Source organism: Acanthaster planci, linkage group LG21 (genome assembly GCF_054643075.1).
Source record: "Acanthaster planci isolate LZ-2023a linkage group LG21, COTS_SCS, whole genome shotgun sequence".
Taxonomy (NCBI): domain Eukaryota; kingdom Metazoa; phylum Echinodermata; class Asteroidea; order Valvatida; family Acanthasteridae; genus Acanthaster; species Acanthaster planci.
The window spans coordinates 9,915,472-9,931,714 of NC_141797.1; the positions used below are offsets into that span (position 1 = coordinate 9,915,472).

Sequence of the window (16,243 nt, forward strand, 5' to 3'; positions counted from 1 at the left end):
AATTTATCCTCGTGTCCATTTTGAGGTTACACAAATGGTAAAAGTTTAGAACGACACCACTTAAGCTGAAACTTCAATTTTAGTGGAATTTGTTCCGATTTCATCTGTAAGAGAATTGTGAGCAGACCTTTATCTTTTGAACAGGATTTAGAAGAAACCAGTTCGATACCAACCTTCTGGGTAGTGATGCAAGACGTTCTGCAGGTCAGCCTTGTCCAGGACCATGAGGTCACAATGGGCAGCGGCTCGAATGCTGTTAGTCCTGGGCATGCTGAATACAAGACTGACCTAAAAAGACAAAATAATGGACTGAGCACAGACAAAGGGGAGGTTCTCTTACCCCAACAGATATGTACGTGTACATGTAGGCCTAATGACATCGCCTTTCCAAGCTCATGCAGCCAGGAAAGGGAGCCCCGCAGTTAAGCACATTTAAGGACAAAGGTTCCTCTTATTCTGCAAAACACATGATCGTAAAAAGTTAAGAGACATATACATGTGTGCTTAATGGACCAAAATGACTTTATCAAAATACATGTAGTACGGGCCTCTCGCTGGACCAAGAGAGGGCGCTATTTCCTCAGCAACAGAGGCTCCTTTGGTACTAACTGCGCATCGCTGGTTCACGAACGGCTAGGAAATGCAAGCATTGCAGCTGCGTCACTCCCAACAAAATGAATACTCCCAACCAGCGCGGCTCTTTTCAACCAATGAGGGGGTGCTTCTGCTCAAGGCGGATACTAGGTCAACACCTAGAGCTCCAACTTTTTGAGGGAAAAGCTTCCATCTGTTTATCTTTCTCCCCTCCTAACTTTTCTTGTGATGAGAACAAAAAACCAGCATGTCATGCACCTACGGAAGTAAGTGAACCCGTCAATTGAACACAAAGTAACCTTTTTCTCCAGAATCTCTCCCATATACATGTACATCTAAACACTCTTTAAAACATCACAGATGCAGGCATTTTCTTCAACACATGTTTTTAAAGCTACCAAAACAAATCCAAAGTTTTAAGAGTAGAAAAAAATTGCCCTAAATGACTTTTTCAAAGGTACGAGTCTCTGTGAGATGTGAAATAAAATCTTTATTCTGATTGGCCAGGACTAGCTTGCTGATATTCAAGATCAATCCTTATTCTGATTGGCCAAGACTAGCTTGCTGATATTCAAGATCAATCCTTATTCTGATTGGCCAAGACCAGCGTTTAAGATAGAAACTGGTGTCCATGGAAGGAATTCTGTGTTTTTTTTTCTGCCAAAGCTTTCAGATTAGATTTAGGTGAATATCTTTATCCCCAATCTACAATGGAATACTGCTTGAGAAGAGGCTGGCTTGAATATCGAATGGAAACAGATTCCTTGTTTTGGAGACTGTAAACGTCTTCGGTAGGTTCGTGCATAACATGCACGGCATACATGTGCTTGTCATCCAATCCCATGATGCATTGCTCATGTCAAGGTTTATTGGCTTACCTCCCCAAAGAGCTTGCCATGCCTGAGCGAAATGATTGGAGTATCGTCATCCTCTGCAGATAAGACCTGAGACAGCAAACCAAAATATGTACACGGGTGAATGACGTCATGGGATGAGCAACGTCATATGTTGTCTGCAATGCGGCCGTTTCACAATAGTGCGCCTCCAAGAGTTTGCAATGCGTTGACCAATAACAGTACATGAAATCTGTCGACCCAATGCGGGTTTGGAAAGGGTCGACAGATTCCGCGCACTGTGATTGGTCAACGCATTGCAAACTCTGGTCTTGGAGGCACACTATTATTGTGAATCGCCCGTATTCTGCAATCAGGTTTGTTTGCAGAGGCCTCCCTAACATGCCATGGCCCCTATTGGTGCACTTCGATTTCTATTTTTGCCTCTAGTCTACTGCCTTGCTCATATTTTTACTTCAAACATCACCAAAAAGTGAATATCAACAAGCTCTCAACATTCATGATTATAATACCTTGACTTTATACACCCCCTACAAAGTTTGGATGAATTCTATTTCTATAGCCCAAATATTACAGGAGCCTAAGATTTTTATGGTTGGTTGAGCATCATAGATGTCATGCGTTGTGCATGGTTGTGAACCGTGGTTTGGCTTCATACGTGTGATTGCATATACAGTTACGGCCAGAGTAAAGGTTTACACGATACACGATAACGCGTGCGTGCATGTATAGGGAGTGGAAGACACGCTCTATATAACGTGTGTGCAAGAACGCAATACACGCAGTTGCGGTTAGCCCGGAGAGACCACTAAGCCCCAACCAATCTCAAGCCATTTACAGTCAACCGCAATACCCGCGTGCGTCGCCGAACACGATACACGAATAAGCGCTTGGCAAACTGGTGTCAAATTCACATATTTATCTGCTCATATTCAGCGCGATACACAAAGAAACACGCAGTGCCTCACAGGCAATATTTTGGTGTCCAGTGTGAGAACAAAAGTGCAGTGTGTGACCTGAACAAAGATTCAATAACTCCGAACGGACAAAAAATTGGCAGTAGTGGCCCAGCGGCCGGATGAACCCCCACACATTTAACAAAGCTATCTGCGTTCAAAGTAGCCTCTTCACGAGAACAAAAGCCGACAGAATGTTTCCGTAAAAATAAAAATTTGTTCGAGAAAAAAAAATACACCCAATCCCCAAAATGATTTTGCAAACCGTTCTTTGAAATAATTATTTTGCCTAGCTGCATGATCATGCAAACGGATTTTTGGCAGAAAGCAAAGCCGTAATTTCTTTGAATTTAAGGAAACCGTGTCATGCCCGGCGAATTTAATGCAAAACGTGGAGTTGACTGTCATCACTGAAATCGTGAAACGATTTTTTTTTTCAGTGGTCAGGTGACCAACCACCCGATTGACCTTTTGGCTTCTATCGCCGAAGAATGCTTTTTTATGCAGCCGACCTTGTCTTCAATTTCCTTTAAAAATCATGATGACCTTCAAACTTGTGTGAACAAGGACGTAATTTTTCACCCAAGTCTTACCCAACTAACCTAACTGGACGACACACGACCAAGCGGTCGGCAAACTGGTGTCAAATTCACTTATTTATCAGGCCATATTCAGCGCGATCCACGAAAACACACAGCCTAAAAGGAAGTGTTTGTGTGTCCTGTGTGAGACTGAGAACAAACATATGTAAAACTGTCAGTAATCGAAGCTAGCCACAACCCCCCACGAACAGTGAGTAGCGGCCCAGCGGCCAGATAAATCCTCTTCACTTTATTTATCGGCCCTGGTCGTGTGACCCAGCACGATACACGAGAAAACGCAACAGAAAATACTTCGACGACCTGTGTGAGAACACCCAACTGCAAAATTACGAACAAGCAAATTTACATGTTGAAAAAGATTATTTTTAGTGCCCAGGTCCCAGCTGCACGAACTCCCAAACATTTGAGAAAAGCGGATGAAAATCCCCGACAATAAACAATAAATATACGAAAAATATATCTAATCCTAAAATACGCGTTACCAACAGTGCAAACATGAAAAATTTACAGAGATTTCATGCATAGAACAAACTGTGGATCTGACCGAGTCTTCTGGATAACTGTTTTCGTAAATGATTGGCTTTGCCTGGTTTCTTGTCTGTAACTCAATTCCTTACAATCCTTATGGGGCAAGGGAATCACAGAGTAGTACGAGTGCATAACATGGTTTAGTTTGTGGTATTGAGCCCTCGCTAGTACGGTGTAAATGACTTGAGGAACTTCCATGTTCTGGGTATTGAAAGAACAGACACCAGGTTAACACGTTCATTGATTCACTTTTTAAATTTCTAGAGATGAAAAGATATAAGAATTCATGTACGTGTATTTATCGAGGGTGGCAAATGTCCAAAATAACATTTTGGCCTTAATAGTTCAATTAACTGAAAACCTGTCTCGTTGAAACAAGCACAAAGTTTCACCTAATATCAAGAGCCTGTCAGATTTGGGGTTTTCCTTGTCGCCTGTTTATTCCACTTGACACGGTCAACCGCTGGAATTTGCAAGAATGGAGAAGTGTTCTTTCAAAAATCACCCTGGAAGTTTAGAGTTAAGCTTAGCGTTTACTGTGGTAAATACGAGCTGCACCATTTTTATGAACGAACTGTTAGTGCTCAACCGGTTTTTGTATGCTCGAAATCGGTAATTTAGGCCAAAGGTTAACTGTACCTTTCTAAGATGCGGTTTTAAAAGATGTGGCAATAATATATATGCTGTCCTATCTCTGACTTACCTTTTTTTTCATTTAGGATTGCAAACCTTCAAACTCTTCCTGTGACATCGATGTTCAATACAAATGCTGGAGAACTGGATGAAGATGCCACCCAAGCTTTAGCTTTTATTTGGCAAAAGTGCTTGTTCGGTTTTAATAAAAAATTTAAGAGCTACAACTATTTTCAAAAGCTTTTGTCACAACAAAATCTTGAACAAACCTTCAATGCTTTACAAAACTTTGTCGAATAAGTAACTTTTGCAAAAAGTACAACCAAGTCAATGACACAAACTAGCCGAAGAAATTTATAATAAGATACAAAAATCTGATGGCCGTAAAACATTGAACCACTTTCTGAAAGAAAAGGAAATACATGTAGGCTGAAACTCACTGAATAATCCACGTGACTACACGTAAGTGCAACATGGTCTGAAAATTCTTAGCATCACTGCCCACATCCGCCCCTTTCCCCCGATCCCCGATTTTTTTTCTTTATTAGACATCGATACAACTATTTTTCATCTATCATTAAACTTGTCTCAATAACCTTACTCAAGTAAAAGTAACGCCACACAACAACTTTGTTCTCTTTTCCATAACGGAAAAAATCAGAAATTACAGAAAAGTCCATTTTAAGTGTTTCTTGACTTTGATCGTGTATTGCGCCTCGGCAATCATCAAGGCTGGTTTTCCTCATTAGCCAGTTTGTCACCTAAATGGAAAAAATGAAAGGATTTGTAAAGAATAATGCACATTCTAATTAAACTGATTTAAAAAAATGAGCTCAATACATGCACACACACAAAATTCATCAACTTACCATCAGAACTATTGCCCAAGTTTCTTTATCTTACACGTAGCCTTGGCGAAAGTTCAAAATATTCTGAATTAAAATGCATGGAAGTGATAAAAAAGTTTGTTACTGAAAAGTCATGCTGAAAATAGTCCAAATCTGTTATCAAATTAAAAGCAGTATTTTTCATACCGTGACCATGACTATAAATACATTTACATTTATGGCAGCGTAAGCACCGAAGTTGACAATTCACCTGGGTGTCACGCGGACGATCGCTCATTAAAGTTGTATTCCAGAACCACATGTCACCTTGCAAAGGCTTTGTAGAAAGAATACAGCTTGATATAGCTACTATGTCCTAAAATCAGCCCGAGCATGCCCAATAAAGTATTGCAAATAAACCACATCCGAGGCATCGCCGCCGCGCAGCAAAAAATTGTTTACCACATGCCGCCATGATGATTTGCAACAGATAAAACTTGCTCTAGTTAACCTGATTTCCCACATTTGTGATTTGAGGACCATGTACGTATAAATTCGTAAATATGCAGTTGTGTAGATGTCATAATTAAGACTAAAATTAATTTAATTATTATATCTGTGTTTTCTTCTGAAATAAATAAGTCGTGAATGTTTTATTTCAGATAATTGACAAAACAAAACGTAAGGACTTAAACAAGTTGAATGTCAGTTGGTCCCACTGCGCATGATTAGCCATCTAGTATACACACTGTCTTTAGTCTCGGTACAGGGTACCAATAATAACGGCATCATGCGGACCATGTACCAAGGCAGTGTCCAACAAAACTACGTGTTTATTTGCAGACTATATTCCGTGGAAATTCTTTTCAGATAGGTGATTATGAGAAGACTTCATACTGGGGAATCCTAGTCTTCCATTTTTATGCTAGGTCTAGACTACGCCCGTTGCAACATACAGTGAAAATCCAGCATTTTTCAGTCGGAAATGTGATGTATTAGCTTTTGGTGAGGGTGCCGGGGAAATTTGAACTGAGGCTTTTTCCTTGCCACTTTCCTCAGGTTCTTAAAAACAAATTTACAACACTAAAGTTGATGGGACGTGCATTTGGCCATCAGAAGCTGATTTTTCACAAGCAGGATTTTTCTTGTAATAATTTATTCCTTTTCATTTTTTTATTTTAGGAAGCGAATATACATGTAGTACCAGTGAAAGCCAGACGCGGCGTGGATTAGCTTTTATTCAGAGGGAACTGTATGAAACTCGTAATTAAGGCAAAGCTGGCTCTCCCTGCGACAAAATGACTGATTGAATCAAATGGCTATTAATTAAAAATGGCACTTTAATTTATCCTAAAGACTTTTGGCCTCGTTAATGTTCGCAATACAGATCACCTACCGAACTACACGTGCATAATCAACTTTTTTGTGACGTCAGTGCTATGCGGGTACGTGATTGGTCAATCGGTGGTATGGTCGTAGTCGGTCCGCGTGCTTGTTCTTGAGAGACGGATTGAGATGAAGGTCCGTGTTCAGTTAAGCTTTCGTACGTAATATTTGTGAAATTTTCAAAACATACACGCAATTGAGTTTTGTTTCAGAGTCAATAAAATTTCGTTACACGACCAAAATTAAATGCATTGTCAGATAATCAGTATTTCTCGGGTGGTTCTGACTGATACGTACGATTTCTCACTTTCTAGCTTGATATTTTTGTCCGAACTTGCTGATCCAGATTATAAACCGATCGAGAAAATGGAAGCTACGCTTTTGACAATCCTGTTTACATTAAAAGCTTTTATTTTGAAGAATACAAAGGATCTCCGTCACACAATGTGGGCGATTAAGTTGTGGATTGTCCGTCCGCAGTTGGACTGAATCGGTTTTGCAATCCAAAACTACGAAATCGTTCTTCAGTTTCTTCATGGTACGTTCTGTTTTCCTCTGCCCTATACTGGTACGACGGAGGAGTATTTGTTGGGCCCTGTTTATCTACGTTGTATCCAGATCTAAAGACGGTACTGCATAATTTCCAATATAAATGTCGACAAACTTATTCCAATGTAGCGCAATAAACATTTTCGTACTTTGGAAACTTAGGATAGCAGAATGGAAATCCAGTGGACAAAATCGGGGAGTGGAGCGGCGCAGGCATTTTCGTCAGGGCGTCCTGCCGCAGGTCCTGCAAAATAATACAGTACAGATGTCACGAGCGTATTTTTTTTTCCTTGACCAACATTTTCTTGAAAAAGAATTTTAATGCTTGACTTTTGCATCTGCGTGTTAGTTGATTCGATCTGGCTGAAGAAATGGATGCCCCAGTGGATTAATGTTGTCTTTTTCCATGTACGGAGATGTTCTGTACGTTGACCCGTCAGGAAAGTATTCCTGGTGATCCTGTGCAATCCAGATCATTTCGGAGGGGCAAGAGATATCTTTTTCACTAAAGGTGGATCGTTAATCCCATTTCATGAGATTTCGTGAATCAGTTGTGCCGAATCAAATCAAGCCAGCACTCTTCGTGGACAGACTGCTTGTTGGTGATATTAATATCTACACCAAGGGTGCACCGATCGATATCATAAGCATTATTTTACGGTCATTATTGCACGTTGGACAACTCAGTGTAGTTCGTTGTGCATCGTGATCGGATTTCTAAACATTGGACTCTTCAATTTAAAAGTGGTTTAAACACGTACGCCACGATTTCAAAGACATGCAAACATGCATGTAATTGTGGTGAACGGAATGCAGTGCCCGTTTGCGAGCGTGCAGCATTTCCCTGCTTCACGTTCACAGGTCCGAGTCAGTGACACCACTTAATGCATAGCGTGTGCGGTTTACCCAATACACGTTTCCGTTGTCGGGCCAACCCTTTTTAGTGCGTGTATTGAGGACACCCTGCATGATATATCAGGAACGTGTATTGCGCCTAACGTGTGTGTGATCAATATATCATGTCATCGCGTGAACCTTTACTCTGGCCTTAACTGTATCTCAAACTGGGGGGTCCCCAACCCAAGTATACAATCCCGTGATCTGGTGATGATACTCTAGAGCAAGGAATCTGGTGCACAAATTTTCCGTAAAACCAACATAACTTTACAAGTCTCGACACTTTCTCTTCTTGCACAGGCAAAAACCCACAAATAAAAACGCCAAAAAATGCAAACCTCCGTACATCCCGTACAACTTGATGTAGGCCAACCTAAATACTGTACGTGCAGCAGGCCAGCGATGCAAAAGCAAATATCCCGCCGGCGCGCCAGCCATTTTCATGATTTTCAAGACCTAACGTACCAAGAGAGGGCGCTATCACACTAGACCGATAGGGCGCTCGGCGAGCGCGCTCGGGCGTATACAACAACCCACTTTAATACATATACTGTGTGGCCATCATAATTCGAACAATTTCATAGACTCTAACCCTTCAACGTTTCTGTCATGTTACTTCATCGAGCGAGGTGCAGCAAATTTGGAATCAGTGGTGGTGACTTCACTTTTAGGCCGGTCGAAGGGCACAATGTAAGTTGTGTGACGTCGATGTCTCTTACTAATGTGCACGCCGTTGACTTGTAGTTATATAATAACATTCATAAATACCTTAGACAGTTTTTCTATTTTGATTGAAATGCGTAACGTGACCGTGCGTTAACAATTGATAATGCCCGCTGCATAAATCACACGATGGCACATGGATACGAGACACTTTAATCGGGTCTGATTGGTCAGGAGTCTGCGTGTGCGCAACGCGCCAAGCTCCAAGCGCCACGCGCGCGCCAGATTCGTTGAAGGGGATTCTATCCGCTCCAAGCGGAACAAATAAGGGCTTTTTTGTACTCACTGCATAGGCGCGCGTTTATAATAGAAATCAATGGCGCGTTTGACGCGGAGCTCGCCGACTAGGCGTAACGAAGTTATTCCTTAATGTATGGTCTTTGCGTACACACAGAACGCGTACAGGAACCTGCTTGGAAAACCATTCAGTCTTTCTTTTACCGCTTTGGGGTGCACTTCAACTCGAGGCAGATCGGACAACTTTCTAAAGGAACATACCATAAAATGGACGGGGGTGTTCAGGAAAGTGAAAGTAAAGTTTTAGAACAAATCGGAAATCCATCACATGTTGACTTCTTTTGATTCTTGCAATAAAAAAGGTATTCATCAACAGGAATGCCCATATTTATTCACTTATTAAAACTGTTTCGTTTCCGGCATCTTTTGGAGATCTCAGGGAGAGCAGAAAAATCGTACTGAGGGACGCAAGGAATAATATGAAACTAAGGAAAAGGCTGGCTGCGTCATTCTGTTCGGTATACATGTATTGCAAACTAGGTTATTGATTTAAATTATCAATCGTTAAAGTTGGCCTATGAATGTTAGACCGGTTCCGATTCGCCAGCGATCTCAGACTAGCAACATACGGTGAATATATTGTTTAATTAAAGGCCTGCGTTAATAATGTAAGCTGTTACTTACCTCGACCTCCCCCCTCTGGATGAAGTACATATTATGGCAGATCTCATTCCGGTAGGCGATCATTTGACCTGGTAGATATAGAGACGGTTTGATCTCTAGAGAGAGCATGCGCATAAACCCTTCACTCATTCCCTTGAACATCGGTGCCTAAATGAAGATATAAAATGAGGTATTGTAAACATTTTCTCACCTACTACTGTACTGGTGCAGAAGTAAAGCATAAAGGTATTGTTAATCGAAAATTACGGTCAAACCTAAAAGCCGTGGCAGAAATAATTATGCCCTGGTGAAGTTTTTTGATAAATGGAGCTGATCATGCGCGGTTGGTGTTCTTGATTCTACAAGGAAGTAATATTATCAGACAACACTCAGTTCACGAGTAGACTAGCCTTAGTATAGTGAACGTTCTTAAAACTGACAGTCCTGAAATTTTGCATTAATTTCACAAGGTTTATCACACGACTTGCACTTAGTACTTCATATGACATTTTAATCATAAACATTTTGATCGGTGAAATGTGTCGTCAGCATTGTCATTAGGCAGTGCTTACAAACCGTTTTAAACAAGCATTGTATCATATCCTACCTTATCCAAGATGTACTTATTTCCGCTCAGCGATACCTCTGCATGGAAGGTCAGCGGCATGGCATTGATCAGACTGTCGTCCGTCACTCCCTTTTTTCGAAACCAGAGGTATTCATAATAACCCACCACTTGCCTCTGCAGATCTTCTGTCACTGTTTCGTCCTTCTAGGAGTGAACAGATTTAATTTTACACGAAGTTAAATGTTAGACAGGGCCGTGTTCTGGGTTTTTTCTTGTATGTTCTCTGTTCGGAAAGAATATTGCATCCTGCCTCCACTTTTTTTTATCATGCAGTTGTGATTTCAACGAAGGTCGGTCATGTTGAAATGGCATGAATCTGGGAGAGGAAAATAATTCATATTAAGAAAATACTTCGAAAATGCACTAAACTCTCCATCCACAGAGCTTCTACACAACCAACAGAGTGGAGTCTGAATGCTGTGGTCATTTCCTGTGTTTTTTTGGTATTTACAAATTACACGTTTGAAATTCAATTTGTATTTGACCAAAGTGGCGCGGACTTCAGTCACTAACCAAACTTTGCTTGATGACGTTGAAGCGATGTGTGTAGCGCGCCCTCTGTGCGTCAAAGTTGGTGAGCATGGAGGCCATCCCGCCGAGAATCATCCCAAAGAAGACGCCCTCGCCGATCAACATGGCCAAAATAGATACCCACTTCTCCCCTGCGTTCACGGCACTAATATCGCCATACCTGGTCAATAATGTGAGTCTGGTCAGAACTGCATCTCTAATATAATTCAATTAATTCTCGACACCGGTTAAAACGGACTCATTACAAGGTACAATACGGGCGATTCACAACAGTGCGTCTCCAAAAGTTTGCAACGCGTTGGCCAATCACAAGGTGCGAAATTTGTCGACCCTTTCCCTACGCGCATTGGGTCAACAGATTTCGCGATTGTGACTGGCCAACGCGTTGCAAACTCTTGGAGGCGCTCTATTATGAATCGCCCGTATTATGCAGCCACTGAAATAGCTTGCTAATTGTTCTTTAAAATGACCTTCACGCAAGCTTCGTTCTCTAATAATCAATCATCCGGGCATCGATTCCAAATTAAAAGAAAGACAATGCACGTCTTTTTGCCTGAGAGAGATACATTCCCCCCCCCAAAAAAAAAATCTGAACTTTTTTTTACCCTGTTGAAGTTGCAGTAGCCACAGACCAATACAAGGCGATAACGTAGGACTCTCCGGCACTGATATTCCTGATATCGGCACCTGTAGAAAGATTATATCCATATGCAATAACATTAATATCTGTGGGATCCCGGTTTTTGGATGCGTTTTATAGTCTTCCCGCCTGTGCTATATTTACAGTGCGGCATAATCTTCACGTGTTGAGGCTAGGCCCTTTTCAGCTGTTGACGGCGCGGGTAGCATCTGGGACGGATTTGACCCAATTCGATTAAACATGCAATCCGATTGATGCGGATTATCATCTGGGTCTCCATGACTGATTTATTGATTTTGATTTTAAAAGCTTCCACCGAAATTACACAGAGCCTCCTGCTGGTATTTACTTCCTTATAACTACTGAGGTGAAACTGCACTCATCGGTGCGTGAAATTGACACCATTAGGCCTAGGCCTATTTTTTTGCGATGCTCATCGACCTGAATCTGTCTCTGCCTCAACCATTATCTTCCAAAAAGTACGTGCCTGTTAAATGTGCTGTGATTGAGTTATTCTGAAACAACAGTGTGTTTGAACATCGCAATGATTTAAGATGGTTGTGCGATCGACAAGGGCCAATTCATTCAACCTTGACGCCATAATCTTCCCGATGAGGGGAGTTAATCTAGGCCTACTCCATGCAATTATGCTCTTTGCAGGGCAGTCGGCAATAATACACAGGCCCCTAGGCGCGACATGAATCCTTGGCTGTGAACGCCAATATTAAGCAGCCGTAATGCCTGCTAATGTGAATGAGAACATGCCATCAACGATTATTATGCATGTGTGAAAGGTCGGTGTACTTTTTGAGTGATGGCCTGTCAAACAGTCGTGCTCATGTTCCTGGTTCGGCTCCCCTGCGACAGAATTTATCAGGAACGGTCATGCAACGCCCTGTGCATCCTGCCAAATCTAGGACGGATTCAGGGCAATTGGTGTGAAATTATAATGGCAGGCGTATAGCTTGCCATGCATAGCACGGTGCTGTAGGCCCCAACCATAAACGCACGTGTACCTTGAACGATGCATGTGTGTGACTAATTTTATGCACTGAAATTAATGTCACTCATAATAACCCCAAACCAAATGTGAAAATTATCTCCATTGTTTAGTAAAACAGGCAACAAACTTGTTTCTGAACATTTAATTCAATACTTACAGTCCACTATAAGAGTAATTCTGTCGCTACTTAAAAATTATAAAGTTCTGAAAAAGATGATTTGTTATGTCGGAAATATCTTGATACTATTCACTCCGCGGAACTACCCGTTCAAGTTACCCTAACAGATACCTCACAATGTCTGCAAGTTTTATTTACTGGTCGCCACTTTCAATTTTCGGATCGCGTTTCACCACGGGCCCATCGCCTGCAGCGCTAACACTAAAAACAAAATGTCTAGCCTTGCTGTACACACCGAAGACCAAAAATCGCCCCGAGCATTTGAAAGAGAGTGCTGCTTGGAAATTGGACCTGTTAGAGGACTCGTAATTTGGCGCTAATTTCATTCTTTTGGCGTAATTGCTGTAATGCCTGGTGCTGGAGAGACGGTGTGTCTGAATGTCCCTGGCTGTGCATATTCTGTCGTCGTATTTCAAACCTCGCGCTGTCTACCATATCGATGTATTGAACAAAAGTGCAGAATTGAACAACTGATGCGAAGACAAGGCGCCTTTTCCGAGCAATCCAGAACGGCTCTCGTAACATATCATCAATGCGATAATCGTCAACTATTAAATGGTTGATACTGGTACAAACAGGTAGTAAATATTGCGCAGTATTATGCATTTTCACGTAAAGACATGTAGTAATAGAAAAAAAAATATTACCCATTTTTCGGGGGGGGGCGCTTATTGGTGTTATAATTTACATGTTGCAAATAATGTGACGTCATTGGCAAAGGTAGTATATTGAAGCTACCTCAACCATTATAGTTTATGCATAAAGTACGATACCTCTCAGGAAATCAATAAGCAACCTCCCAGCACAGATATTTTCAGGGAGCTGCGTTTTTTTGGTTCATAATTGGACAGGGAAAACTTCGACCGGGCAGTACGTGACGTACGCCTTAGATGACATCACAGCGACGGCGCCCCCAGTTGTCAACTAAACGTTTCAACTGGTGAATCGAAGCTATGCACTCAAAACGGTTCCACCAATCAGGGGTATCCATATAATTATGATTTCCAAAGAGTCCTGATGATTGCACATGATGAGTAAGTCTTAATCATTAAAAACTCACAACACATACAGGCCCATACATAACCAATGACCTTAATACGGGCGTTTCACAAGAGTGCGCCTCCACAAGTTTACAACCACACCACAAAGAGCGAAATCTGTCGACCCTTTTCAAACGCCCATTGGGTCGACAGAGTTCGCGCAAAGTGATTGATCAACGCGTGGCAAACTCTTGGAGACGCACTACTGCGAATCGCCCGTATTAATATCGTATACGACGAAACAAAATTCCCCACAGACTAATTGTGATTATTGCGATCACTGTGCACGTTGGGATCCAGAAATAGCGCAAGGGTCACGTGCAGGTACAACGTGTTATAACACAATATTAAAACCTCTAATGTACTCTCTTGTGGTTATACTATGAACGAGAGCGTATTATTCCGGTGTTAAATGCCATATTCCCATGAAATAGTCATAGGCTATAATTTCGTGTCCAGGTCGGTCTTGGTCCTATGGTTACGGCGAAGCAATAGGTTTACGCACAAACATTAACCCACGTATTTGATATAATTATTAGTATACATGTAAAGTGTACATATATCCTTTCAAAATCCCAAAATACATGGAAACTAAGGGCATTGCGACGAAAACATTTTTTACTTACCAAGGTCGAAGTTCAAGGCCCAGCTGTCATTTTGACACGCATTAGGGAGCCCATCATGCCAACCATCGCAGGCTAAAAAATACCACACACAGGCTGTTATATGGATGATAAGGCCAGCAACGGTTGTGTACTTAAAGGTTCGTAATAGTGATGTGTTGGAGCCCAGTTTTGATTCGCGGGTTTCTGGAGAGAAAATAACAGGGAGAATATTGGTAGTTAAAACTGAAAGACTAAAAGACAAAAAGCCTGTTTATTTTTCGAGTATGATCAAATAATATTATATGCATGTATCAGACCTGCCAACATGCCGTATTCCTTCCCGAGGTCAGGCATTACCACACTATGATTAAAACGTATTAAAATGAACCTTCAGTTCATTTAATTTTTTTTAATATATTGTGTGGTAATGCCTGACCTCGGGAAGGAGTATACGGCAAGTTTGGCAGATCTGATGTATATAATCTGATGCACTGGCCAAACCTTTTCCAGTTCATTTAAAAAACATGCATTTAATGCAAAGTCAATCTGTGCACATGCATAGTATTCACGTCCCAGGAAACCTTTCCCTTTTTCATGAAATGATTTACAGAATGCCGTGGTACATATAATCTTCCCCGCCGAGCGATCGATCGACCACTTACATTCCGAAATGCGCCTAACCCTTGTAGCAAGGCTTGCTGGCTGCACTGAATATAACTTTAAATATATATATGTATAGAGTGCCCTGAATTTTCCATTTATTGCACCCAGTCACGGGGGGGGGATTTCAACTAAAAATTCTTTCATGTCAATCTGCTATGGTTGGTCACTACAGTCTATTATAAGCCGATATTTTGTAAGATCCTAGCAATTCTTTTCTACCATGATATCATTTTTTGACTGAACACAGCTTCTTAGAAACCCCAACAGGGCGCATCCTTGCCATTTGTAGCGGTATTTTCACCGTAAAATTGTCTGCAACTAAAGCCGACCTATATAAGGTTTTGTTTATACAGGAATATTGAAAGTCCCCACACTCGCGTAAACGTATCTCGTGCCGGGGTGATTCCCATAAATTTCTGCATTTATTGCCAACCTCGTCGCTGATCACCACTGTGTATATATGTAATCTGGCCGTGCGTGGCTGTCTATATTATCCTTCGTGTGATATGGAGGAGGGAACAAGCTATCCTTTTGCTCCAAATCGCGAGACAAAAGTCAATATGACGGCATTGAATCCCAGTGATATCGCCTTCTCCTCGTCGCTCGGGAGGCAAATCAATGGCCAGCCTACGTTCAGACAACGGCTGTTCCGTGTAAATTTTTACGAACTTCAAACAACGTATTAAACTGCGTGGTAATTAGGGCTATTTTACACTTTGTCGAGTGTGGATATCGTTTGTACATCGACCATGCTGATGGAGTTCCCTGTGATCAGTGCGCACTAAGCACCAGATCCTATGCATTAGGTCCTCACTGTGTCGTCAAATTAATATTTCCAACAGCGCTGAAGTAGTTATAATGAGGTTTTTTCCAAGAAAGCAATGAAACATGAATCCAAAATCCCGTTTACAATACTATCGACACGCAATCAATCACGTCGAGAATAACGATCAGGTGGAAATGTTCGTAAAGTTGTTCTCGTATGCCTGTAATGTCGACCATTTTCCACGTGCTCGCTTTGCATAATGTATTGATCAATGTTTATTTTCCAAGCAAATGTACACTTCCTTGATGGGCGTTTTGAATTTCTTCACTTTACTGAATGGAATGGCGTGTGCCTGCTTGTTATGCCAATGCCTTTTGATCACAGTCTAAGTTTCGTCTGTCGTTTTTCCCACTCTTTTGGCATGATTGTAAGATTGTTGCATCGCATAAATATCTGCAATTTCAAGCAGCTATTAGGAGTGCCAGGATTTTATTAAAGGAATGTCGGTTGCATAACAGAGATATAGAATCCGTATGAAGCTTTGTAACAAAATATTAAACACAGTTTACATCTAGGAAGGCCTAGAAAGAGAGGTGGGTTCCTTTGCGATATGTTCATATGCTTTTATTTTTCCTTTGATCTTCATGTTGTTTGATATGGTTTCCAGAAGTACAAAGGGAAAAAAGTATGCAAGAGAAAACATACATTTTCCATTATGTTGTGGTCGATTTCATTTTTTT

General features: G+C 41.3%; 1 protein-coding gene and 1 long non-coding RNA gene across 7 annotated transcripts in view; both read right to left on the reverse strand.

The window, feature by feature from the left end:
- LOC147795767 (uncharacterized) overlaps positions 1-16,243 on the reverse strand; it is a 59,505-nt gene that overhangs the window by 18,172 nt on the left and 25,090 nt on the right. For 5 of the 6 annotated variants that reach the window (XM_087130986.1, XM_087130987.1, XM_087130988.1 and 2 more), the window contains exons 2-8: positions 14,096-14,278; positions 11,214-11,295; positions 10,591-10,768; positions 10,057-10,221; positions 9,471-9,617; positions 1,473-1,538; positions 174-288 (exon numbers count right to left, since the gene is read on the reverse strand). In XM_087130986.1, the coding sequence (XP_086987112.1) occupies positions 174-288; positions 1,473-1,538; positions 9,471-9,617; positions 10,057-10,221; positions 10,591-10,768; positions 11,214-11,295; positions 14,096-14,278 (936 nt within the window). The remainder of the gene's footprint in view (positions 1-173; positions 289-1,472; positions 1,539-9,470; positions 9,618-10,056; positions 10,222-10,590; positions 10,769-11,213; positions 11,296-14,095; positions 14,279-16,243) is intronic. The other variant, XM_087130985.1, reaches the window with a different exon arrangement.
- LOC147795768 (uncharacterized) lies at positions 4,317-7,985 on the reverse strand. The gene is made up of 2 exons (XR_015423675.1): positions 5,037-7,985; positions 4,317-4,928 (listed from the first exon to the last, which is right to left on the reverse strand). It is a non-coding gene; the product is annotated as an uncharacterized LOC147795768 (long non-coding RNA).